Here is a 26,120-nt window from a genome sequence, read left to right as displayed (position 1 = left end):
ATGAAAGTTCCATGTCACTCAACACACATTTGAAAAATCTTGGTCTGACTACAGCAATTATATTACTACAGTGTAAACATTCAATTCGTTCCAAGTTAATATCCAAAGAAAAGTTCACACTAAGACACTTACAGAAATCAACAAGTGTGACATATAATAACAGTAACAGACCTTCTGTAGACACTCAATAAATACCTGACTGATTGTCTCACCTTTTCTGCATGCAACTTTCTTTGCTCGTGAGGAAGCGTCGCAGCCTTGTCTAGGGGGAAAATATATCTTAAGAAATTCATCTAATAGCACAGGAGAGTCTGGAGTGTATGGATGTTGTAATGCTAGAAGATGGGAGATGGGTTTCAAAGACAAATGCTTATGGTGTAGTCATTAGAGCTGTTAGGGAGTTTAAGTCTTCCCGATTTTCCAGATGGGGATGATGTGAGTCAACTGGCAGGGGTCTTACTGATTCCAGGTTAATGAGACACACTGAAAGAAACTGAGAGAGGCAAGAGAAGAAGGGCAAGTAAGAGGAAAGAGAGTGGAGAAAGAGGAAAATTTTCCCCGGGGAACTTCTACCAACAGAAGATGGCACGGTCCCCCCAGAGCCAAGGTTCTCCAGACAGCTGACACCAGAGCATGGAATCCAATCAGCGGTGACCAAACAAAATCCTACCATGTAAAACAGAGGAGCACCAGGACGGGAATGTGTCAGACGCAATGGATCCAATTACCTTTCATTTCCTTTAACTTGGAAAACAGTCTTTCAAAATTCTCCAAATCTCCTCCACCAGTAGTAAGACTGGCTAATTCTTGAATATCCAGATCTAACATGGGATCTGAAAAAAGGATTTGTCACATTAGTTGCCACATATCACTTACATATGTGCTAAATACGCATACAAGGCAATCAATCCTAGCTTTGACGGCATCATCACTGGACGAGTACTCCATGTGCACCGTCTTCACTGCTCACAGTGCTTCTGCCTGCCTGGCTGCTGGCGGGCCTTCGTGAATGAAAAGGAGCATATTCTAGCCTTACAGCATTACACTGAGGCAAAGAATATGGCTTCGTTTCAGGGATGAGAAAACTAGAGCTCTGAGTGGAAGTGACTAGCTGGCTCCAGGTCACAGCTAGTGTGAGCTCGGATTCTGACTTAGGTGTTTCCAACTCTAAAGACCACACTCTCCACTGAGGTGCACTGATCAACAGTAAGCGTCTGGAATTTATGCCGTACCTTCCTGTACAACAAATATTTTCGCATCTATTACTGACAACCACCATATGAGGTGGTTAGGACAGACCTCAATGTCTGCAATTTATACGTGGAGAAAGCTGGGTTTAAAAACGAATTCATCTAAAATTACAGTTATTCAGAAGTAGAGCCAAATCCTATTACTACAAAGCCTTTATTATTTCTACCGCAACCTATTACCTCTTCATCAAAATTTGTTTTTAATCAGAATTCTTCCCCATTCTCCACTCCATACCGACCACCTCTATGATGTCTTCCCTAGGCATCCCAGATCACAAGCCTCCTTCCCTAGATTTCATTCCATACTTCGTGTTTCTAGAACTGTCTTGGCACTGGCACATGCTACTTTGCATTCTGACACCTCTCCACATTACTGAAATACCACCACAGTACGAGAGAGCTCACCTTTGTGTCTACATCACCGAGTGCTTTAATTTATGTAATTCCTTTTCATTTTTGCAACAGCATTGTTAGGAAGAATTTTCTTTTACATAAGGGGAAACTAAGGCCCATGGAGGCTAAACAACTTACTCGCGGTCATCTCACCACTAGTGGTAGAGCCATGATTGGAACCCAGTTGTCCAGGACCCCAAGCCCACGACTTTAAGCATTATATCGCAAGGCCTGTCTCCACATTTTTAGGCTGTAAGCTGCTTGAAGACAAGGACAACTTCTAATTCTTTGCATCTACTACAATGCCATACAGAGAATTTGGTGTTAAAAATGCATTTTGGTTAATAAATTCGCTTTGGACAAATTTCAATGGACATTTCATGTAGGCAGTTGACATACAGGGCTGGAGATAAAAATTTGTGATTTATCTGTGTATAAATGGTAACTGAACATAGAAGCACTTCATGCTTAAATATAGATTTGGCAGAGGAGGGTAGATGGAGTGATGAGGGATGGCAATATGTGAAGGCTGGGTAAAGGAGGGTCATCTATCAAAGAAAGAGAAGGAATAACCAGAGAGGTAAGAAGAAAACCAGGACATGTGCTGGGTGAGCCAAAGAAAATGTTTCAAAAAGGAACCGATTCACAATGTTGAATGCTGTCAAGAGGTTAAGACAAGGACTGGAAAATGTCTACGAAATTTAGTGGCATGGAGGTCACTGGTGAGCTGTTTCAGTGGCAAATGGGACAAAAGCTGAAGAGTAATAGTGGGTGAGGGACGGAAAGAAGTTCAGTAGAGAGGAGGGAACTGCGGGGTTGACAGATGTTTTACCTTTGTTGGTTTGGTTTTGCCTTTTTTTAATTTTGACATAATTTCGGTACTATCAAAAAGTTACGAAAATAGTAAGTTCCGCCTTCCTCCCCTGGCATTAACATCTTATGTAACTAAAGGACAATTATGGATGTCAAGAAGTTCAAAATGGTAAAGTGCTATTAACTAAACTACAGACTTCATTCAGACCTCACCAGTTTTCCCACTAATATCCTGTTCCAGGATCTTACACAGAATTCAGCTGTCAGATCTCTTTAGTCTTCTTCAAAGTGTGATAGTTCCTTAGACTTCTGTCATCCTTCATGACTTTGACACTTTTGAAGAGTACTCGTCAGTTATTTTGTATCATGTCCCTCCAACTGGGTTTGTCTGATGGTTTCTTATTAGACTGAGGCTATGCCCCTTTGGCATGAAGACCACAAAAGTGACGTGCCCTTTCAGTGCCTCCTGTCAGGGGACAGGTGATGTCAGTGTGTCTTATTACCACTGATGTTAAAACTGGTGTCCGCCGGGTGTCTCCAGTGTAAAGTTACTATTATCCTCTCTGTACTAAATAAATATCTTGGGAAAGATACTGTGGAACATGCAAGCATTGTGTCTCTTCTCAAAATTTCATCTCCTAAGTTTAATGTTCATTGGTGGATCTTGGCCACAACGACAATTATTACTGTGGTGTGTCGCTAATGATGATTTTTCTTTCCTTCATTCCTTCTACCTTTATCAGAATTCTTCCATAAAGAAGAACTTCCCTTTTTTCCCTGGTTGTTTTTTTACTCAGTTATTTCTTATGCTAGTATGGATTCAGATATTTTATTTTATTCTGTGGATTACAGCCCAATACTAAATTCATTTTTTTAATGTTTATTTATTGAGAGAGAGAGAGAGAGAGAGAGAGAGAGAGAGAGAGAGAGGGGCAGACACAGAATCGGAAGCAGGCTCCAGGCTCTGAGCTATCAACACAGAGCCCAACCCGGGACCCGAACCCACGACTCATGAGATCATGACCTGAGCTGAAGTCGGACGCTTAACTGACTGAGCCACCCAGAGCCCCTACTAAATTCATTTTTGCTGGTCAAATTGTTCCAGAATGAGCCACAGGAATCTCTTTCAAGTTGGTTCCGGTACCCTTTCAACATGCTCCCTTTTTTTTTTTTTTTTTTCTTCCAGTACCTCCTCACGTTCTGGCCCCACAGGATAACTCTAGGCTCATCCTGCATTTTTCCGGTCTCTAGCCTTGGAATCAATTACTTCTCCAAGTGACCCTGGATCCTTTTATTGGAGGATGGTATTTAAAAACCAAGATCTAATGCTAAGGGTGGTGGGGCACCTGGGTGGCTCCGTCAGCTAAACGTCCGACTTTGGCTCAGGTCACGACCTTGCGTTTTATGAGTTCAAGCCCCGCGTCGGGCTCCGTGCTGACAGCTGGGAGCCTGAAGCCTGCTTCGGATTCTGTGTCTCCCTTTCCCTCTGCCCCTCCCCCACTCGCTCTCTATCTCTCTCAAAAATAAATATTAAAAAAAAAAAAAAAAGAATTTAAATGCTAAAGGTGCCAACTGCTATTGGAGTATGGTGCTTCCAGGCCCTCTCAGTGGAAAGCGGTAGGACGCGTACACACGTCTCTCTCTATTGCTCTAGCGCAGAAGTATGCCGTCACGCTAACACCTTCAGTTCCAGCCCAGTACCAAACGGTGCATCCCGCCTTCTTCTTTCCTTATGTGACTTCTTTCTCGGACAGTGAGAAACCTAGCTCTCATTATCTATATTTTTTTTAATTTTTTCAACCCTGATACATCTAAAATATATATTGTGTCAGGATTTCTAAACCATACTCCTGTGAGCATCAAATGTATTAGGCAGAGTTCACTATTTCTGTTCAGTTCTGTTTTTAGCCTCATGGTATTTAGTCAGATGCTGTTTCCCCATGTTATTCAGGCCAGTTCTTGTCTTCCCTACCTCTTCAGTGTGGTTACTGTTGTTTGTTTTTGGTTTTTTTTTTTCCCATGACAGAGACTTTAGCACATCTAAAACCAATAGGAGAAGGGCACCTGGGTGACTCGGTTGGTTAAGCGTATGAATTCAGCCGAGGTCATGATCTCGCTGTTCCTGAGTTGGAGCCCCACATCCGGCTCTGTGCTGACAGCTCAGAGCCTGGAGCCTGCTTCAGATTGTGTCTCCCTCGCTCTCTCTCTGCCCCTCCCCCACTCATGCTCTGTCTCTCTCTCAAAAATAAACACATTAAAAAAAATTTTTTTTAAACCAATAGGAGGGACCCAACTAGAAGACAAGGTTGAATATATGAAAGAAAAAAGAGATTATATGTAATTTTTCCTTCTTTATATGTTTCTATTTCCAAACACTTAAGTTTTCTACTGGACTATCTTCTAATCAGAAAGTGTTTTAAAAGCTGCACATGGGCCCTCGGTGGTGGCATCGCGAGAACGCAGAACTGTCCGCAGTTCCACAACAAGAGAACATTTTACAGTCGTTATCAACCACATCCCGTGGCTTTTGGACATCTGAGTGGATTCGAGTTTCGGTTCCAGGACCCTCTTGTTAGATGCCCTTGGACAAGTTATTAAACTGCTCTGGGCCTCAGCGTCATCTCCATAAAATAACTTTTCTGCTGAACTTCATCACCCAACACAGGAAAGTAGATATAAAGGAACTTTAAAAGGATGTGAAAGGGCTTATAAAGTTGTATTATTCTTGTTACCATCAATTCTGCCAACTGTTAAATACTATGAAAAAAACTGGAATATGGAGATATAAAGCTGTTTCACCACCTGGTTCTGTCTGTCTCAGCTAAGATGGTCTGGATCAGGATCCTGCTGAGAGAATCAGAGAGAAAATGGTACCCGCAGATTGCTCATATAGCGCTTCTCCCTCCCTTGCTGACAGCCATCCACCAGGCTCACGTTCATTGGGGTACACAATCCATTTTCTTCCCTTGTTCATTTTCAAAGCCAATTTCCCCCTCGATGATGTATGTCCCACACCTATTCAAAGTTCCACAGAGCTGTCTCCTGGCAGCCAAAGGAGGAACTTACCCACGATGCTATCTGCCTGGGCATCTGTTGTGTTAGATGCACCGCCCCGATGATCCAAGAGAGATTCAGTCCTAGCTGCTGCTGGCAAACGGGGCTGCTGTTGAGGGAAATACACACAAGCAGTAATTTAATTGCAGGCTATTTCAGAACTAAAGCCAAAAAGGCTCACACTTCCACTCCCCAGTTGGCTCTAGAGAAGCAATAATGGGAGCTAGAGACAAAGAGAGATGGAAGAAGGGTTGATGTCACATAAAAAAAAAAAAAAAAAAAAAAATCAGAGGCTAAAAATTCACTAACTCAGGAGTATTTTCCCTCAAGGAAAAACTAGAAAGTGTTATGATTCTGCTACTGGCTATTAAAACGTGGTTTTTTGTTTGCTTTAAGAGCCATGTTTTATTCAAAATGCAAAAATCAATGTAAGTATATCTCAAAGAGCTCAAGACTGATGAAAAAGTTGCCTGGAAAGACCACATGGCACTGTGTCATTTGCTCTTGGTTCCAGCAAGCTGACCAAGGCACACTTGGACCAAAGACCTTGAGGACACAGGGTTGAAGTCAGCTAGGAACTTCACTGAGGACAGGGACCCTGCCTCTGGTTTGTACGGGGCCTCGTACATGGGAAGTATTGAGAAAGAACCATCAATTTTATTTCATAAAGATCTGCAGGCAACTTTATGTCTCAAGGAAATCCTAGCACACTTTTTAAAGTACGCTAGCCCAAAAAACCCCATGGGGGAGCCTAAATTGTGATCATCTTGAAAGGGCTTACTGCTTTAATGCTGGACCAGCCTCCTCTCAACAGGCACCAGGCACAAGAGGACTGTTTTAGATTCTCTTTTTATCCTTGTTTTAACTATTTTCTGCTGCCTCTTAAATGGAAAGGAAAAAATGACAAATGGTGTAAAGAGTCATAATGACAAGGAGAAATTAAAACCAAAGGATCCAGGAAAAATCTTTACCTCTGAGTGACGCATCTCTGCTGACCCAATGCTATGGTTTGCTCCAGCCAATGAGCTGAGAAGGCTAAAGCCTTGGTTCCTATCTGAAAAGAAAACAATCCAGTCACGGACATTTGTTATTTACGTTGTAAAGTGTTAAAATGACCGTGATAAAGGCACATTGGCTATTTCCTCATTATAAAAGTTCTAACTATAAAAACTGTTACTCTGGGACATTAGGAATTTATAGATCTTTTTAAAAAAAAATTTTTTTTAACGTTTATTTATTTTTGAGACAGAGAGAGACAGAGCATGAACGGGGGAGGGTCAGAGAGAGGGAGACACAGAATCTGAAACAGGCTCCAGGCTCTGAGCTGTCATCACAGAGCCCGACGCGGGGCTCGAACCCACGGATCGCGAGATCGTGACCTGAGCCGAAGTCGGCCGCTTAACCGACTGAGCCACCCAGGCGCCCCAGGAATTTATAGATCTTAATGCATGGACTCGTGCTTGCATTTTCTTCATACTTGTTATTTGAAAATATGAATTTTTTTGGAATAAAAACTTAAGAAAATAGTCACCAACAATCACCATACTCTCTCAATTCTGAATAATTTTTAAAACCCACAGACACAGGTCCAGGCCAAATATAATGGCAGGTCCACCACAACAAACAAGACCACTCAGTGGTTCTTTTGCAAAGGTTAACAGCACTCATGTTTTAATAGTCACTATGAACCAATATGGCAGTGTTTCAAACGGTGTTTCAAATGTTCAGAAACGTTTACAAAAAAGCAACACAGGTGCGTTATCATCAGGTGAAAAGGAGCATGCATGCTTTTTAAAATAAAGCTTTCATTTTGTAAGGGATAAGGACTCCCTATACTCTTAATGTTTGTATTTACAATGGAGGACAAATCTGGAGCAGAACATCTAGAAATGACGACAGCCCTAGCGCCGATCACAGCTTCCTCAGAATCACCTGGAACACCTATTAAAACTAGCCTGGTATTCAAGGACCCTATCTCAGACTCACTGAAGCAGAATCTCTGGGGCAGACACCAAGGAAGCTGAACTTCCATTTCTCGAAGTTTACTTATTTATTTATTTTTAGTGATCGCTACGCCCACCGTGAGGCTCAAACTCATGAGCCCAAGATCAAGAGTCGCACGCTCTTCCAACTGAGCCAGCCAGGTGCCCCGAAAGCTGAACTTCTCACACATACTCCAGGAGAATCTTTGAAGGACAGGGATCAGGGAAGTCGGAAGGACAAAAAGAAAAGAAAATCACTACTTTAGAGTAGAAGGCGACACCCACAATCCAGGAGTCTAAAGGTACAGTTGTCAAAAAGCTATCTTCCTTCCCCTTGCCTTTCCTCTATCTGTCCCTTCCCCGGACCCATCCTCAGCTCTTTAAACCACCTAGAGGTTCCTAGGTCCTACCCCCGTCGTGTGAAATCTGTTGCCAGACAGTCACACAGAGGTGCTGACAACAGAGAGACACCTGCCGTCTCCGTCCTTCGACACCACAACGACCGCACATGCTAGGCCGCACAGCTTTTTCCAGCTCGGCCTCTCACCCCGCGGGTACCCTGCCCGCTGCAGGACCTGTGTGGGCGCTGGGCAGCACCAGGGGCCTGTTGATTTTCTCACACCGTACCCCAGCGTCCACGTACCCCTGGAGCCCCTTTTACCTCCTCATCCAACTCGGTCACTCTGCCAGGAACACGCCAGGCCAAGTGCTCGGGTGCGTCTCACGCAAGGACCAAGCGCTAAGGTGTCACCAAGGAAGGCAGCGGAGACCCAGAGGCTGAGAGAAGTAGATGCATGTGGTGTCTCACGCCGATGGCTTCAGAGAGCCTGGGATATTTGGTCCAATGTGCTATAGATTTTAAAGCAGTTGTACACAGTTCAGTGCTCTGACAGGGATTCTCCATGTCACGGAGCTCTTAGAGTAGACTTGAGGCTCTTTGTACAAAAGGCAGTACCTGAGTAATAGGGTACTGCTGTAAGAGAGTCCTCACCTCTGTTACTGGAAATACAGTGGGCTTGCAGTAATCTTCAAATCCAATTCACAAATCCCTGCCTATTCTAATTCCACGGCTTATGTTTTTCCTCTGTTGGGCATCACCTAAACTTGGCAGGCCAGGCTGCAATCCATGAAGACTAAGGCAATGTTGTGTCAACTTAGGCATATTGTTTGATCAAAACAGTCTGTTAAAAGTCCCTCGTTCTTTTTTTTTTTAATGTTTTTATTTATTTTTGAGAGAGAAAGAGAGAGAGAGAGAGAGAGAGAGAGAGAGAGAGAGAGAATATGAATCTGAAGCAGGCTGCAGGCTCCAAGCTGTCAGCACAGGGCTGGACTCGGGGATCGAACTCACGAACTGCGAAATCATGACCTAAGCCGGAGTCGGGCACTTAACTGACTGAGCCACCCAGGCACCCCAAAGTCCCTCATTCTTTATAGTGGCTGCCTCCAAGGAGGGGGTCTGGGAGGGACAGGAGTTAGAAGAGCCAGACTCATCACTGTAGATCACGAAAAAGTCTGAATAGTGGGAAGAGAACTGGGCTCCAGGTCAGAAAGCTTGGATTTCATTCCTGGCTCTGCCTCCCCATGTGATCGCGGGCAAATTAATGAATCTTTCTGTGTCTCAATTTTTTGATCCGGCAAATAAGAGGAGTGCTATATTCATGGTTGTGAAGGTCCTTTCTGCCCTAGGTGTCTGTGATTTTATGAAGAGGTACTCTTTCTTCTCTCTTACAGTAGCTCTGAATTAGCTGGGCTTTTTAAAAAAATTACTAAATAGAAAAACAAGAACCTTAAGTTTCCTAATCCTTTTAAGGTTCACAGATGACTACGAGTTTATAATCAGGTTTTGGATTAATTATAATAAGCTGGAAGGACTTTCGCTCAGGATTTTCTTATAAACAACGGAGAAATGTAGTCAACTGACAAGAGAGTTCACGATGTTCCCCTGCTTATATTTTAAGGAGATCAGAAACATAGCAATTGTCATGATTAGAAAAGCAATTCATTCTTGTTTATACAAAGCGGATCGCTCGCACGTTAATGTTGCTCAAAAAAACTTGGATGATATTTTATCCACCTACGGCTTTAAAGAAACTCAGTCCTGCCTAGTTCAAAACGTGTTTAGCAAAATTCTGCCCGTGTGCACCCACTGTAAAACCATTCTCATAGGAAAGGATTACATAAATCTTTTCTTGTTTGCCAGATTTTTCTCCCCAGGACTCAGGGCATGGAAATATCATCCCTATTAAGAAGAATTTATTTCTTTAGCAGGTAGTTGTTGAAATTGGCTTTTGCCCCTCTCGTTTTATCGATGCCACAAAACACTACACCAGGAAGGAATAAATTAATCCACTTACTGAACGGATTCTTCTGGAGCTTCAGGGCTAGAGAAAAGGGAAGTTGTTTATGGTGGAAAACAAATTCTTCTGGAAGGCACAGTAAGTATATTAAACTCTGGTCCTAAAAACATCTAATTCCATTTCAGACTACTCAATTGGCACCTGTGGAATACTAGATTTTAAAAAGGATAGTCATGAAAAACTCTAGTGGTGCTGGTCATTAGCACAGAATTCTTACACAAGTGTCCGAAACAGAGCTATGGCCTCTAGAATAAAGATTTCATGTGCCTTGGGGAGGAGCTTCTATTTATATATTTATTTTTTTAATAAGTTTCCAGAAAATTTCATATAGATGACAGTGTCTGGGTATCTCTTCATAAATCTAAAAGCACAGGATTTTGGGGACGCTTGGGGGGCTCAGTCGGTTGAGCGACCAACTTCGGCTCAGGCCATGATCTCACAGTTTGTGGGTTTGAGACCCGCATCGGGCTCTGTGCCGACAGCTTAGGAGCCTGGAGCCTCCTTTGGATTCTGTGTCTCTCTCTCTCTCTCTCTGCCCCTCCCCCACTCATGCTCTGTCTCTCTCTCTCAAAAATATAATAGAAACATTAAAAAAATAAAATAAAAGCCCGGGATTTTTATAGAAACGTAACATGCACTTCACACAGCAACTGTGACTTCCATTCCCTGAGACACTTACAGAACTGAAAACTTGGGCCCAAAGGGAAATTTTAGCAGAAGGTTAAACATACGAAGGAGGCTGGGATATCCGCTGACGGCCTGATAGGACTCAGGCTGCACTGTGTCAGCCAGAGAGGTTTTTACTTCAAATTTCTACACAACACAGCTACAATATTAAGCATTTCCACGACCACACACCCAAAACGTCTTAGATGACCTGTTATGTATCTTCTGTGTCCATATTCAGCTTTTATTTCTTTAAAGCGGCAATTAGTTGGCACCATCTGTAGAAGTTCAACTTTTCTTTACATCCCCTTTCTCTCCCCACAAAATATTTTGTTTTCTACCCAGTGATACACGTGACCCCACTTACACCACAGCTAAGATTTTCGACTTCCATAGAGACGCTGGGCCTATTTTTTCTTATTTTTAAATCACACCATGAAAACTTATTTTAAGCAAGTACTCCATCAAAAATGATTTCACTAGTATTTGGGAAATAAGCCTACACATCTTTTTCACATTCCACTTCTTTAAAAAAAAAAGTTGTGTTGTTTTTTTTTAATGTTTATTTTTGAGAGAGGAGACAGAGTGTGAGTGGGAGAGGAGCAGAGAGAGAAGGAGACAGAATCCGAAGCAGGCTCCGGGCTCTGAGCCGTCAGCACACAGCCCAATGCGGGGCTGGAACTCACAAACCGTGAGATCATGACCTGAGCAGAAGTCAGACATTTAACCGACTGAGCCACCCAGGTGCCCCTATCACATTCCACTTCTGCTTGACATAATGAAATGAATGATTCTGAAATCACAGAAGAATTAGAAAAACTGATTTATTCTCTTTCACTGAACTATTTATTGCTTGAAAAGACAAAACTCTGATGCACCGTAGCTGGCAGTACGTGAATCCGTGCTCTCCCACACTGGGGCACCTGCTCCCAAGTCTAGAACTGTTTCTGCCAATACCTGAAGATACAATGAACATAACCAGAAAGTAACCAGACTATGCTTTTTCCCTTTATCCTGACTATAAACGAAATATTCACCATAGAAAATTTGGAAAGTAGAGAACAGTATGAAGAAAATGAAACCATAAAAGATGCCAATCAATGCTTTGGTATATGTCCTCCTGCTCCTTTTCTCTATGCACGCATACACACAATTTCTTAACAAACTGCACTAAACATCAGAATGAGTACTATCTTTTCCAAAGTTGTAAAGGAAAGCTTTACACTAATTTCTTTTTAATTTTTTATATCTTTATTTATTTTTGAGAGAGAGAGAGACAGAGTGTGAGCAGGGGAGGAACAGAGAGAGAAGGAGACACAGAACCCGAAGCAGGCTCCAGGCTCTGAGCCATCAGCAAAGAGCCTGACGCGGGGCTCAAACCCACAAACTGCGAGATCGTGACCTGAGCTGAAGTCAGACGCCCAACCGACTGAGCCACCCAGGCACCCCTACACTAATTTCAATCATGACTCCACCCTAGTCATATCTCCAGAGCCTGAAGCACACTCTTGAAAATCCTCAGAGGAATGTTTAGAATCAAATGAAAACTCATTCAGAACCAAGTGTGGGGAACCATAAGATGTTACCATAAAGAAAAAGAGGACTTTTCTTATGTAGTTCATAACCAGTTCTAGAAAGAATACCAAAGGAAAGCTACCAAAAATGTTTTGCATGGTGGCCACAGGTGGGGGCCTGCCTTACCTCCAGGGTGACTAGCCTGAAGGGCTCTCCCACCATTCATTTGCTTATGGACAATTTGGGGGGCGATTTTTTTTAAACCACAGTCTCATCATTTGACTCATTTACTCCATCTTCTCTAATTATTCACAATGCCCTCTTCCCCTTGTTCTCTTACAACAAACCTCTTCCACCAAGTTATGCCTTCAGTATGCACGCACACACACACACACACACGCACACACACATGGATCTATTTATTTTATTTTTGACCACAACATTCACAGTTAGACAAGTGTTAAGAGATCATTCAAATCATTCCTTCAAAAGTTCCACAATATTAGGCATGGGATAAAAAGAGGAGCGACTCACTCTGATTCAAGGAATGTGAGTCCACAGAATGTAATGTTGGTATAATTCTACCCTATCCTAGAGATGAGGAAACTGGGGTCCAGAGACATGATGCCATTTTCCCAAGATGACCAAGGCAGAGACAGACCCTCTAGAACCCTCTTTGTTTACCACTCTCCCTCTCATTAATTTGATGTTGTTTTATGTTCCGATAACATTAAATTTAATGATTAAATTTTTATTCAATCATTTTTTACCCTCTCTTTTAAAAAAAAATATATACTAAGGGCATTAGCCATCTACTTTCTCAAGAGAGTAGGCTAGGTATCAGGTAACCAGACAGACCTTGTGTTTTTGGTACTTATTTCTTGCCACTGCTCCATACCCCAGTTGTAAATTGTTCCTTAAACTGGAATCTGGGATTTCTACTTCAGTGTCTTGTTACCAAGGAAATTCGGGGAGAGCATACGTTAATAAATGGTTATTTCTTTTTATTTAAACAAAATTTTTTTAATATTTATTTCTGACAGAGAGAGAGCGAGCAGGGGAGGGGCAGAGAGAGAATGGAGACACGGAATAGGAAGCAGGCTCCAGGCTCTGAGCTGTCAGCACAGAGCCAGATGCGGGGCTCAAACTCATGAACCGCGAGATCATAACCGATCTCTGAGCGAAGTCGGACGCTCAACCAACTGAGCCACCCAGGTGCCCCTAATTCTTTCCATTTATAATGGGAACACAGAAAACTATCAAATGAAAGAATTGCTGTTTCCACTATTAAAATTCCGCTTAATCCTTACCCACCTGCATCACTAGAAACTAGATTACAATGAAGACAATGGAATCTGGGCATTTCCTCTGAGGAAGAGTTTAGAATATATCCTTCAGCTCACTGTTTCTCAACCATTTTCATCATGGCCCCTAAAGGAAAAACTGCTGTTTCCTTCTCTACTCATAACCAACACTTCTGACACCAGATGTGTGGGTTTTTCCACACCGTACAACTCTCCAATTCTCATATAATGTCAGTTGGATGTCCTACAATTTACGATTCTGATACTAACTGCCTACAGTTAGCCCAGACCCCCCAGGCTAAGGGCGCAATCCCACAAGGCTGCCCTCGTTTCCCCGCCAACTTCAGACACCAAATACAAGTCTCAGTGGTCACATGAACTTCCAACTGGCTATAAATTGAGAGTTCCCACGACCCCTCCCTTGGTTCCATACTTTGCTAGGATGGCTCACAGAACTCAAGTCAGTTAACTTACTAAACTTACCAATTTAAAATGAAAGAATGTAACTCGGGAACAGCCAAATGGAAGAGACGCACAGGGCAACGTATCAGAGTGTGCTACCTTCCCAGCGCCTCAGTGTGTTCACCAACCTGGAAGGTTGCTTAGGGTTTCTAGGGAGGTTCCCTTACACAGGCACGATTGACTAAATCTTGGACCCTAGGTGCCTAACTCAACCAGTCAGGGGGTGGGGCTAAAGGTTGCAACCCTCTACTCACGTGGCTGGTTCCCCTGACAACCAGCCCCCCACGTTTAGGGGCTTTCCAAAGTTAACATAACTCAGGTGTGGTTGAAAAGGGGCTTGTTAGTGAATAATAAAAGATGCTCCCTTCACCTTTATAGATCTGGAGCTGCTTCAGGATCAGGACACAAACCAATTACTAATTTATAATATTACCTTAGAAGCTCTGTGCCAGGTACTAGGGTTAAATACAACTCCACTTGGCCTTTTTAGACTTTTATAGACTTTTATTCCTAATCATGCATGATACACCCTCCCCACGGAAATATTATCACAAACATACTGTATGTATGTTTACACAGTATATGTAGATCTGTGCTTCATATATAAAATGAATAATTTTTTTTACCCCCCAGAATCAATTTTCACCCCTTTGGGGGCAATGATGCCCCATTAAGAATGTTTATGAAACAAGACACTGGTAGCACCAAGAATATAAAACCAGGTTATTATAAGTTAACCCAAAAGTTATGTCTTATGTTAGAAGATTTTTAAAACTCTTTCTAAACTAATAATATGCCTACAACTTTAGTACTACAATTTTACCTGTTTGCTTTTACAATATGAAATTAAGTGACAAAAACACTTTAACTGAGCATCCGTGTACGTAAGAGTTTCACCTCAAACTGAAGAGAATAATTCCTTGTGACTCTAAATGATTTAAAATAAACTATCTTACGCTCACAAGTAATGTGTAAGTATTTATTACATTAACTATCTAGAGCTTTATCTGTACTTAGGATTAAGTGTAGAACAATAGAATAGACCCACCATTTCAGACAGCCTCTTAAAAAGGATTTATTTTAAACCCAACAAGAGAATATCACGATTGTAAATATCTATGCACCCAACACTGGAGCATCTAAATACATAAGGCGAATATCAGCAGACATAAAGGGAGAAACTGACAATAATATAATAATAATGGGGGACTTCAGCACTCCGGTTACATCCAAGCAGAAAATCAATAATGAAACGGTGTCTTTGAATGGCACACTAGACCAAATGGACTTAACAGCTATATAGAGAACACTCCATCCAAAAATGACAGAATACACATTCTTTTCAAGTACACATGGAACATCCTCTAGGATACATCATATGTTAGGTCACAAAACAAGTCTCAATAAACTTAAGATTGAAATCATATGATGTATATCTTCTGAGCACAACAATATGAAACTTGAAATCAATTACAAGAAAAAAACTGGGAAAAAAACACAAACATGTGGCGGCTAAAAAAAAAACCAAAAACATGCTACTAAACAGCCAAAGGGTCAGGGAAGAAATCAAAGAGGAAATTAAAAAGTACCTGGAGACAAATGAAAATGAAAACATCATGGTCCAAAATCTTTGAGATACAGCAAAAGCATCCCTCTAAACAAAATTTCCCTTAGAGAAATTTATAGCGATACAGGAAACAAAGAAAAATCTCAAACAATTTAACCTTACACCTAAAGGAACTAGGGAAAAAAAAGACCAAACCAAGCCCAAAATTAGAAGAAGGAAGAAATAATAAAGATCAGTGCAGAAATAAATGAATTACCAGACCATAAAATCAACAGGAAAAAAGAATCCATGAAACTGAGAGCTGGTTCTTTGAAAAGATAAAAAATATTGATAAGCCAGACCTACCAAGAAAAAGAGAGAAGACCTATGTAAAAAAAATGAATAAAAATAAATCAGAAATGAAAGGGGAAATAATAACACCACAGAAATACAAATGATTATTAAGACTCTACAAAAAATTATATGCTGACAAATTAGACAACCTAGAAAAAATGGATAAATTCCTAGAATCATACAATCCTCCAAAACTTAATCAGAAATAGAAAATTTGAACAAACCAATTACTGGTAATGAAATTGAATCAGTAATCAAAAAAACTCCCAACAAACAAAAGTTTACGACCAGATTGATTAACAGGTGAATTCTACTAAACATTTAAAGAAGAGTTAATACCTATTTTCCTCAAACTATTCCAAAAAACAGAAGGGGAAGGAAAGCTTCCAAATGCATTCCACGAGGCTAGCATTACCCTGATACCAAAACCAGACAAAGACACTACAAAACAAGAAAACTACAGGCCACTATCCCTGACGAACATATATGCAAAAAATCCTCAACAAAATATTAGCAAACTGAATTCAATAATACATTAAAGAATCATTTATCACGATCAAGTGAGATTTATCCCAGGGATACAAGGATAGTTCAATATTTGCAAATCAATGTGATTGATATATACCACGTTAACAAAATGAAAAATAAAAATCGTGTGATCTCAATATACGCAGAAAGAGCACGTGACAAAATTCAACAACCATTCATGATAAAAAAGCTCAACAAAGCGGATTTAGAGGCTACATACCTTGACATAATAAAGGCTGTGTGTGAAAAACCCACAGCTTAACATCACACTCAGTGGTGAAAAATAGAGCTTTTCCTCTAAGATCAGGAAAAAGACAAGGATGTCCAAATACACCACTTTTATTCAACACAGTACTAGAAGTCCTAACCACAGCAAACAGACAAAAAAAGAAATAAAGGGCATCAATTGGCAAGAAAGAGGTTAAACCATCATTATTTGAGGATGATATGATGCTATACATCATATAAAATAGGGATAAAAATCCCTAAAGACTCCACTAAAGAACTATCAGAAATAACAGATGAATCCAGTAAAGTTGCAGGATACAAAATTAATACACGGAAGTTGGTCGCATGACTAGACACTAATAATAAAGTAGCAGAAACAGAAATTAAGAAAACAATTCTATTTACAATTGCACCAAAAATATCAAATGCTTAGGAATAAACTTAACCAAGGAAGTGAGAGGCTTGTACTCTGAAAACTGTAAAACACTGATCAAAGAAACTGACGACAACACAAAGAAATGGAAAGCTACTCCACGCCCATGGACTGGAAGAGTTAGTATTGTTAAAATGTCCACACAAGCCAAAACAACCTACAGATTCAATGTAATCCCTATCAAACTACCATCAACACTTTTCCCAGAACTAAAACCAAATTAATCCTAAAATTTTTATGGAACCGCAAAAGATCCCAAACAGCCAAAGCAATCTTGAGAAAGAACAAAGCTGTAGGTATCACGATCCCAGATTTCAAGATATACTACGAAGCTGCAGCAATCACAACAATATGGTACTGGCACAAAAACAGACACATAGATCAACAGAACAGAGAGCCCAGAAATAAATCCAGGCCAATTAATCTGCAACAAAGGAGGCAAGAATATACAATGGGGAACAGACAATCTCTTCAATAAATGGTGTTGAGAAAACTGGACAGCTACATAAAAAGGAATGAAACTGGACCATTTTTTTTAACCATACACAAAAATAAGCTCAAAACGGATTAATGATCTACACGTGAGACCTGAAACCATAAGACTCCTAGAAGAAAACATAGGCAGTTATCTCTTTGACATTAGCCTTTTTCTAGATAGGTCTCCTCAGGCAAGGGAAACAAAAACAAAAATAAACTATTGGGACTACACCAAGATAAAAAGCTTTGGCACAGTGAAGGAAACGAACAAAAAACCAAAATGGCAATCTACCAACTGGCAAACGATACTTGCAAATGATGTATCTGGTAAGGACTTAATATCCAAAATATATAAAAAATGTATACAACTCAACACCAAAAAACAAATAATCGGATTAAAAATGGGCACACATTTTTCTAAGCCAACAGACACATGAAAAGATGCTCAATATCACTGTGAACCATCAGAGAAATGCAAATCAAAACCACAATGAGATATCACCTTATACCTGTCAGAACAGCTAGAATCAAAAAGATAAGAAACAACAAGTATTGGCGAGGCAGTGGAGAAAAGGGAACCCTTGTGCACAGCTGGTGGGAGTGTAAATTGGTATAGTCAGGTGGAAAACAGTAGCAGGTTCCTCAAAAAATTAAAAATAGAAATAACATATGATCCAGTAATTCCGTTACTGGGTATTTACCCAAAGAAAACAGAAGCACGAATTCAAAAAGGTACATGCACCCCTGGGCGTCCTGCAGTATTTATAGCAGCCGAGATATGGAAGTAACCCATGTGTCCACGGACAGATGACTGAATAAAGATGTGATATATGTACACAATGGAATATTTCTCAGCCATAAAAAAGAATGAAATCTTGCCATTTGTGACAACACGAATGAAGCTAGAGGGTATTACGCTAAGTGAAATGAGTCAGGAGGAGAGACACGTATCGTATGATTTCACTTAGATGTGAAATCTGAAAAACAAAACAAACGAGAAGCAGAAACAGACTCCTAAGTACAGAGAACAAACTGATGGTTGTGAGGGTGTGGAGGATGGGCAAAATGGGCGAAAAGTAGTAGGCGGGACAGGTTTCCAGTTCTGGAATGAATAATCATGGGGATATTAGGTACAGCATATAGAGAATACAGTCAGTGATCCTGAAATGGCGTTGCAAGGTGACACATGGTAGCTCCTCTGTGGTGAGCAGGGCATAAAGTACCATGTTGTACACCTAAAACTAATAACTCTGTATGTCAGCTGTACTTCAATTAAGCAATATATAAAATAAAACTCTAAAATTAAAAGGTTTTATTTTTATTTACTTTTTAATGTTTGTTTACTTTTGAGAGAGACAGAGACCGAGTGTGAGCAGGGGAGGGGCACAGAGAGACAGAGACACAGAATCCGAAGCAGGCTCCAGGCTCTACACTGTCAGCCCAGAGCCGGATGTGGGGCTCGACCTCAGGAACAGCAAGATCATGACCTGAGCTGAAGCTGGACGCTTAACCCACTGAGCCACCCAGGCGCCTCTAAAAGGATTTATTTTAAACGCAATAAGCAAAAACGTCCAAATCTCAGCTAAGATCAACTACTTCCAGTCTGTCTCATTAAAATCTCACTCATGCCAGAATACCTAGGCTGAGGGAATGAACTCATCTGGCTGTGCCAGTAATATCCCATGCAGCCTGGGTAAATTATTTAACCGCTCTGCGTTCATTTCTCTAACCAGCCAATAACGTAAGTCAACATGCTGTAATGGAAAAACAAACAACAATCCTGGTCGGAAACCTGCCATCTGGTCTTACCTTAGCTACTGAGTCACTCTGTGAGAATGGGTAAGTCACCTCTCCTCCCTGATGCCTCACTCACCCGCCCCCACCCCCCATCTGTAAAAGGAAGACGCACGCATGGAAAGTCTCCGTTTTACAGGCCCTCACCTGGCCAATCCACACACACTCTCGTAACAAAGAAAACAATGCCCTTTACTAAACACTACAAAATTCAAGAACATGAGTCAACCCACCCAGTACAAGACTTGATAGAAAAAATACTGCATCAAAAATGCTGGGAAGAAAAACGTGATTGCTCTCCAAGATAACAGTCTTAAAATTTCAGGTAAAGTACTTTTCTCCACTTGAATTAGGAACAACTATCATTCATGAGAATTCATTGCAGCCCCTTTTGGAACCATATCTATTTTCTGCTTGGATCATCTCTTAGTGTAATGTGCTCCATAAACTACCTCCTGCTATGTTCAATAATGCTTTCATTTTATTTGTAATTGGTAAACCATTTTAAGCTTTAGGAAATGTCCCTAAGTTATAGTAGTCTGGGATTTGGGAAATCAAGTCCGTATCTACCCTATATATACTACAGATTCCAATTAAATCCCTTCTCAGCTTTGGTTTTTCCAAACTTACTACTTGAGACAATCTCCATTCTTCCCCTCCCCTTGATTACTTCAGTAGCCCTGAGCTACATTTTTTCCAGTGCCGTTGGACCATTCTTCACCTCCTAGAAAGACTAGGAAGAAGAGTGATCAAAATGAAAGCCAGTAACAGGGAGAAGCAGAGACAATACATTATTCAGACAGAACATTTTCACCACTCCATGACAAAGTAAAGCAAATGTCCTTTCCCCAAACTACCAGCATAAAAAAATATTCTATCTGCTAAGTAATAACACAGTTCTTTGATTTCTCTATGAAATTAATTGCTTCTAGAACTATTTCACAAAGTACTGAAGGACCTGTTATTTGAAGCACTCAGCCAAAAAGGATGGATGGTCATCTGGCCATAGAAGACATTCCTGTACTGGATAGAAGAGACTAGCTCAAAAGTTCCTAACAGCTTCGGAGGGGGCATGTGTGCACGAGCAAGGGAGGGGCAGAGAGAGGGGGGAACAGAGGATCCAAAGTGGGCCCTGTGCTGTAAGCACATAGTGGGGCCTGAACTCACAAACCATGAGATCATGGCCTGAGCCAAAGGCAGATGCTTAACCGACTGAGCCACTCAGGTGCCCCTCCTAACAGTTTTCTAATCCAATGTAGCTGAGAGACTCATCATCCTATTAACCAACTGGTAATGCTGACTTACTAGTTAAAGTAATTGTTACTGGGAACCAGGCAAGGATCTCCAGACGGCATGTGCAGCATGTGATATGCACTCCCAAAACTCCAGTGGGTCTCAGTGGAGAATCAGTGGATTAAATTACTCCTAAAATCTCCCCCAAATATAAAAGCCTAATGATATTTCCACAAAGACAATCTTTATTCGAAGGAAAGTGTCTAAGGACTTCACTACCATCATCCAACAGCACCCCCCCCACCACCCTCCCCTCATTTCTTCACAATTTTAATTAGTGGCCCAATGTCATTGTCTCCAATACTACTGCCTGAATTCCTAGCAAGTTCAGTAGACATATATATCCTTCCAACAATCTCTGTCCTCTACCGATGCTGTCCTCTATCCAACTTCAGCCATGTGCTCCCAGTCATGCCTAAGACCTTATCACTACCAATAGCAACAACTCCCCATAATTTCAATTTCATGCCTCCCACTCTCTGACCACCACCCACCTTTCCACCCACTCCATCCCAACACGGCTTCAATCCCACTATTCCTCAACTCCACTGGCACCTCCAAACTATCACCTTTTCACTGACCCTATCCCCACCAATTCTTTCTCCCTTTCTTTTAAATTCCACAACCATCATAGTTACTCTCTTACATACACTAATTCCTTCCATCTCTCTTGTGGTGATACCCTTGCTTGGTAAAAGCACAACTGATTACTCTGTTCATGCACCCATATAGCTTAAGGTAGCTGGGGAACACACACACACACGTTGCCTGACTTCACTTTCAATTTATCATACCACATTTCTAGTGAGCCCCTTCATGCTGGCTGGCAACCTTACTTTATTTACATCACTAGGTTCACATTCTTTCTTTTCTAGAGGACTTCCGTATTTCCTTCTCCCTCCTCAAACCCTAATGCTACCTCCTTCTGGCCTCTCAGCTGAGAACCTGCCTTGCTACTTCACTGAGAGAATTGAAGCAATCAGAAGAAACTTCCACAGATTTCCACACCATATCTCCCCACCCAGCAATATATTCCCTTCCTGCCTCTTTCCACAGATCCATTCTCCTCCTCCTGTCCAAAGCTGATCCCTCGGCTTATCCGCTGGAGCTGGCCCCTCTCCTACTCTAGAATATCACTCCAACAACCTTCCTTTCTCCCTCCTACATCATCAGTTTTTCATTCTTTACTGGCTCTTTCCCTTCAGCCCAGGAACATGCTGCTCTTGCTCTGATCTTAAAAACATAATAAAACCTGGGACGCCTGGGTGGCTCAGTCGGTTAAGCGTCCGATTTCTGCTCGGGTCATGATCACAGAGTCGTGAGCTCCAGCCTCCCATCGGGCTCTGTGCTGACAGCTCAGATCCTGGAGCCTGCTTCAGATTCTGTGTCTCCCTCGCTCTCTGCCCTCCCCCCCCCCCCCAATAGTGCTCTGTCTCTCTCAAAAATAAACATTAAAAAATTATTTTAAAAAATTAAAAAAAATAATAAAACTTAGCCACACTCTTCTCAGTAGCTCCCACCTATTTCTTTGCTCCTTTTCTCTGCAAAATTTTCAAGAGAGGTTTATAGTCACTGTCTCCAATTTCTCTCCTTCCAATATCTCTTACACCTACTTTCCCAAAACTATTCTATTCAAGGTCACTAGTGGTCCCCATATTGCTAAATCCAGAGGTCAATGCTCAGTTCTCACCTTACCTGACCTGTGAGCAGCATTTGGCACAGCTGACCATTCCCTCCACCTGAAGGGCACTCCACTTTTGCTTCTAGGACTCCACTCTCTTGATTTTCCTACCTCATAGGTCATTCTTTCTCAGTCTCCTTTGCTGGTTCCTTCTCTTCTCCTGATGTTGGAATGTCCCTGGGCTAAGTCCTTGGTCCACTTTATTTACGTTTACTCCCTTGGTGAGCCCTTCCAGGCCATGCATCTGCCTCTCTTCTGAAACTCCACACATCTATCCAACTGGCTACTTGACATCTCCACTGGGAAGTCTAGTAGCCATGTCAAAGATAACATGTCAAAAGCTGTATTACTCATATGTCACCCTGGCCCTCACAGTCGGCCCCATCTGTAGTTTCCTCATTGTAGTTGATGGCAATCTATCCTTCAAATTGCTCGGGCCCAGATCCTGCAGTCCTTGACTGCTCTCTTTCTCTCATATCGCACCTCAAACCATCAGGAAATCAGGCTAGCTCTACCTGAAGATACATCCAGAATTTGACCTGTTCTTACATCTTCCATTGCTACAGCTCTGATCCAGGCCACCATCGTCTCTTACCTGCAGGACTGCAATGGCCCCCTAAGAGACCTTATTGCTTCCTCCTCACCTCCATCACCTTTTCTCCGCACAGCAGCTACGGTGGTCCTTTTAAACCTAAAGCTGGATCACTTCACCCTTCTACTCAATGACCTGCAGCAGCTCCCAGCTGACTTTAAGTAGGTGTGAAAGTTTCCCTGATGGCCTACAAGGCCTCGAATAACCTGATCCTCCGCCCCCTCTGACCTTCTCCCCTCAGCCACTGTGTGTTCCTTGATATTCTTCAAACACATCAGGCGTGCTTTCACCATAGGGCCTCTTGCTGTACCTACTCCCTATGCCTGCTACGTTCTGCTCCCAGATAGCACCTGGTGCAGCATTTCATCTCCTTCCTCAAATCTCAAGCGCTCAAGGAGACAAACCCTGACCACCCAATTTAATACTGCAGTCTATCTGGCAACCTCAATCCCCAGCCCTGCTTCATTATTTTTTCCATATGGCTTATCACCTCCTTAACATGCCGTGCAATTTACTAATTGTGTTGTCTATTGGTTACTGCCCCCCACCTGAATGAAAACTCCACAAGGACACAAATTTGCGTTTTGTTCACTGATGTATTCCAAGCACACAAAACAATAAGTGGCACACGAGACACACTCAATAAATACCTAAAAAAAAAATTTTTTTTAGGCATTTATTCATTTTTAAGAGACAGAGTGTGAGCAGGGGAAGGGCAGAGAGAGAGAGAGGGAGACACAGAATCAGAAGCAGGCTCCAGGCTCCGAGCTGTCAGCACAGGGCCCGATGGCGGGGCTCAAACCCACAGACCGCGAGATCATGACCCGAGCTGAAGCCGGACACTTAACCGACTGAGCCACCCAGGTGCACCAATAAGTATTTTTTTTAATGCATGAATGAACTTGAAATTGGATTTAAATTATGGACCAGAGAGAGATTTGAGGTTGACAGAAGAAAAACTCAAATGGCTCAGGTACACCTTGGATCTCACTTATGCTCCTAGACAATTAGCTACTTACAAAGGCTATTCTTTCTTTCGGATCTCAAGGAGGCTTATGTAATACGAACACCGGTGACTTTGTCCTAACACTAGCCCCTCCTAGAAACAGGCACCAAGGAAGTATGGAAGGCAGTGCCCACTATTTTTGCCTTTGCCTCTAGGTGACTCTACGCTGGGCAAGCCTGTCTTTTCCCTCTGGCTTTGTATGTCAGAGGACTGACTTGCAAATACGCCACGATTTAGGAATGGGAGAAAGCAAGTCAGTCCAGGCTAATGCTTCTGTCAGAATGTCTAATTTACTCCTGTGGATGGAGCACACTAGATGACTATCCTGGATGTCAGTGGTTGTCAGCCAGGGCCGCATATTTTAATTCCTGAGGCACTTAAAATATATACTGTAGCTGCCCCTCCCTTCTGAGATAAATGGTTTGTCTGAGCCACAGCTTGTAAAAGGGTCTCAGGTGATTCAAATGTGCAGCCAGAGCTGGGAGCCATGCATGGGGATCAACCTCATTTTCCAGATTAAAAATAAAGCCCAGAAAAAAAATGAGATCTAAGATCACATAACTAAGTGGCAGTGTTAGGACTGGAAACTGCTACTTGATTCTTTAGAGAAACAGCAGTAAAGGAGAGATTTCATTACAATATAATAATGCATGAGGCTATGTATTACAGTAGTTAAGTGCTAATATTTTCATTAAAATCATGGCATCTATGTTCACAAATGAGAAAGTTTCTTTACCGGCAACGATCTTTAGAGGTTTGGATCAGGGTGTGTTTAGCTAGCCTTGGAATGAATTCGGCACACTACCTCTCTTACTATACTCTAAAATCTTGTGTAAACATTTCTTCCATCATTAAAATAACTGGATGAACTCGCAGTAAAAAAAAAAAAAAAAGATGATGATGACCACGACAAAGACCTCTAATGTCTTTCTCTGTCAACCAACTTTGCAACTTAAAATTTTTTTGGTTTAAAAAACTTTGAGGAGTGCCTTGGTGGCTCAGTTAAGCATCCGACTTTGGCTCAGGTCATGATCTCGTGGTTCGGGAGTTCAAGCCCCCTTTGGGCGCTCTGCTGTCAGCACAGAGCCTGCTTCAGATCCTGTCTCCCTCTCTCTCTCTCTCTCTCTGCCCCTCCCCTGCTCTCTCTCTTTCTCAAAAACACACAAACAAAAACTTTGAGTGGGAATGGCTGCATAACAACGAGAATATAAGTAATGCCTCTGAACTGTATACATAAAAACGGTTAACGTGGTAAATTTTATGCTTCGTTTATTAACCATAATTTTTTTAAGAGAGAAACAGAAGAAGAAAAAGAGAAAGGAGGGGAGTGAAAGAAATCTAGAGGAGGAGGTCCCCAAAAGACAAATTAACCAGTCTGAGCACCTGCTAGCAGACATTCAAGAAAAGCCTGCTGGGAGGAAGGAGCAGCTCCCTGGGCAGGGAGACCGCCAGCAAAGCGAGGCTCTGCAAAGAGCACAGGAAGTAGGTCACTCTGGAAGAGTTAGAGGTCCCACCCCACAACCACACAGAGCTCAGTCTCTAATCTAAGATGTGACGCTACGCAAAGGGTGACCTTCACGCTTCCTAAGACCTGGGTTGCGTCCAAATGTCACTGCATTTCCATATCTAGGGCTCCTCCTAGAGAGAAGACAGTTAAGTTTCCTTCATACCACGTAGTTCAGGATCCTCTTAATCTTGGAATTAAGCTGATGGCAATAGTTTGGTTTTTTGTTAATGGCAAATCAGCGTACCAACACTGAGGAGAAAAGAAGAATGCAGACACACTCAGAGCAAAGAGCCATGAAATACCAGTGGCATGCCTCTTTGCTCTGCAGTTCTCCAAAGAATATCGTTTAGTGTCCAAAACAACCTGAGCCGAAGTTGGACGCTTAACCAACTGAGCCACCCAGGCACCCCGGGCCTTATTTTGACTGCTACTGAAAAAGAATAAAATCTACGTTGCAATTCAATGCAAGAGACACTTTAGGATCCCCCCTAGGAAGAATAAAGTGAGGAAGAGGAAGGACAGAAGGGAAGAAAAGGGGAAGGAGTAGCTTACTATACCACAAGGAGTTTCGCTGATGATGACGTGGGTCAGGTCATATCTCAGGCAAGCTAAAGGGCCCCGATCTCACTTAACACTCAAGTGCTGGAGCGCCTGGGTGGCTCAGTCGGTTAAGCATCCGACTTCGGCTCAGGTCATGATCTCGCAGTTTGTGTGTTCGAGCCCCGCGTCGGGCTCCGTGCTGACAGCTCGGAGCCTGGAGCCTGCTTCGGATTCTGTGTCTCCCTCTCTCTCTGCCCCTCCCATGTTCATGCTCTGTCTCTTTCTCTCAATAATAAATAAATGTTAAAAAAAAAATTTTTTTTAAAAACAAACACTCAAGTGTCA

General features: G+C 42.0%; 1 protein-coding gene across 1 annotated transcript in view; it reads right to left on the bottom strand.

The window, feature by feature from the left end:
• Positions 1-26,120, bottom strand: part of AAGAB (alpha and gamma adaptin binding protein) — a 55,181-nt gene that overhangs the window by 2,204 nt on the left and 26,857 nt on the right. Inside the window, exons 6-9 of the mRNA XM_030317864.1 lie at positions 6,482-6,564; positions 5,523-5,619; positions 729-833; positions 213-262 (exon numbers count right to left, since the gene is read on the bottom strand). Coding sequence (XP_030173724.1) covers positions 213-262; positions 729-833; positions 5,523-5,619; positions 6,482-6,564 — 335 coding nt within the window. The remainder of the gene's footprint in view (positions 1-212; positions 263-728; positions 834-5,522; positions 5,620-6,481; positions 6,565-26,120) is intronic.

Source organism: Lynx canadensis, chromosome B3, assembly GCF_007474595.2.
Source record: "Lynx canadensis isolate LIC74 chromosome B3, mLynCan4.pri.v2, whole genome shotgun sequence".
In the NCBI taxonomy this organism is placed as follows: domain Eukaryota; kingdom Metazoa; phylum Chordata; class Mammalia; order Carnivora; family Felidae; genus Lynx; species Lynx canadensis.
Note: the sequence above shows the minus strand (reverse complement) of the source record. Positions and strands in the feature narration are given on the sequence as shown.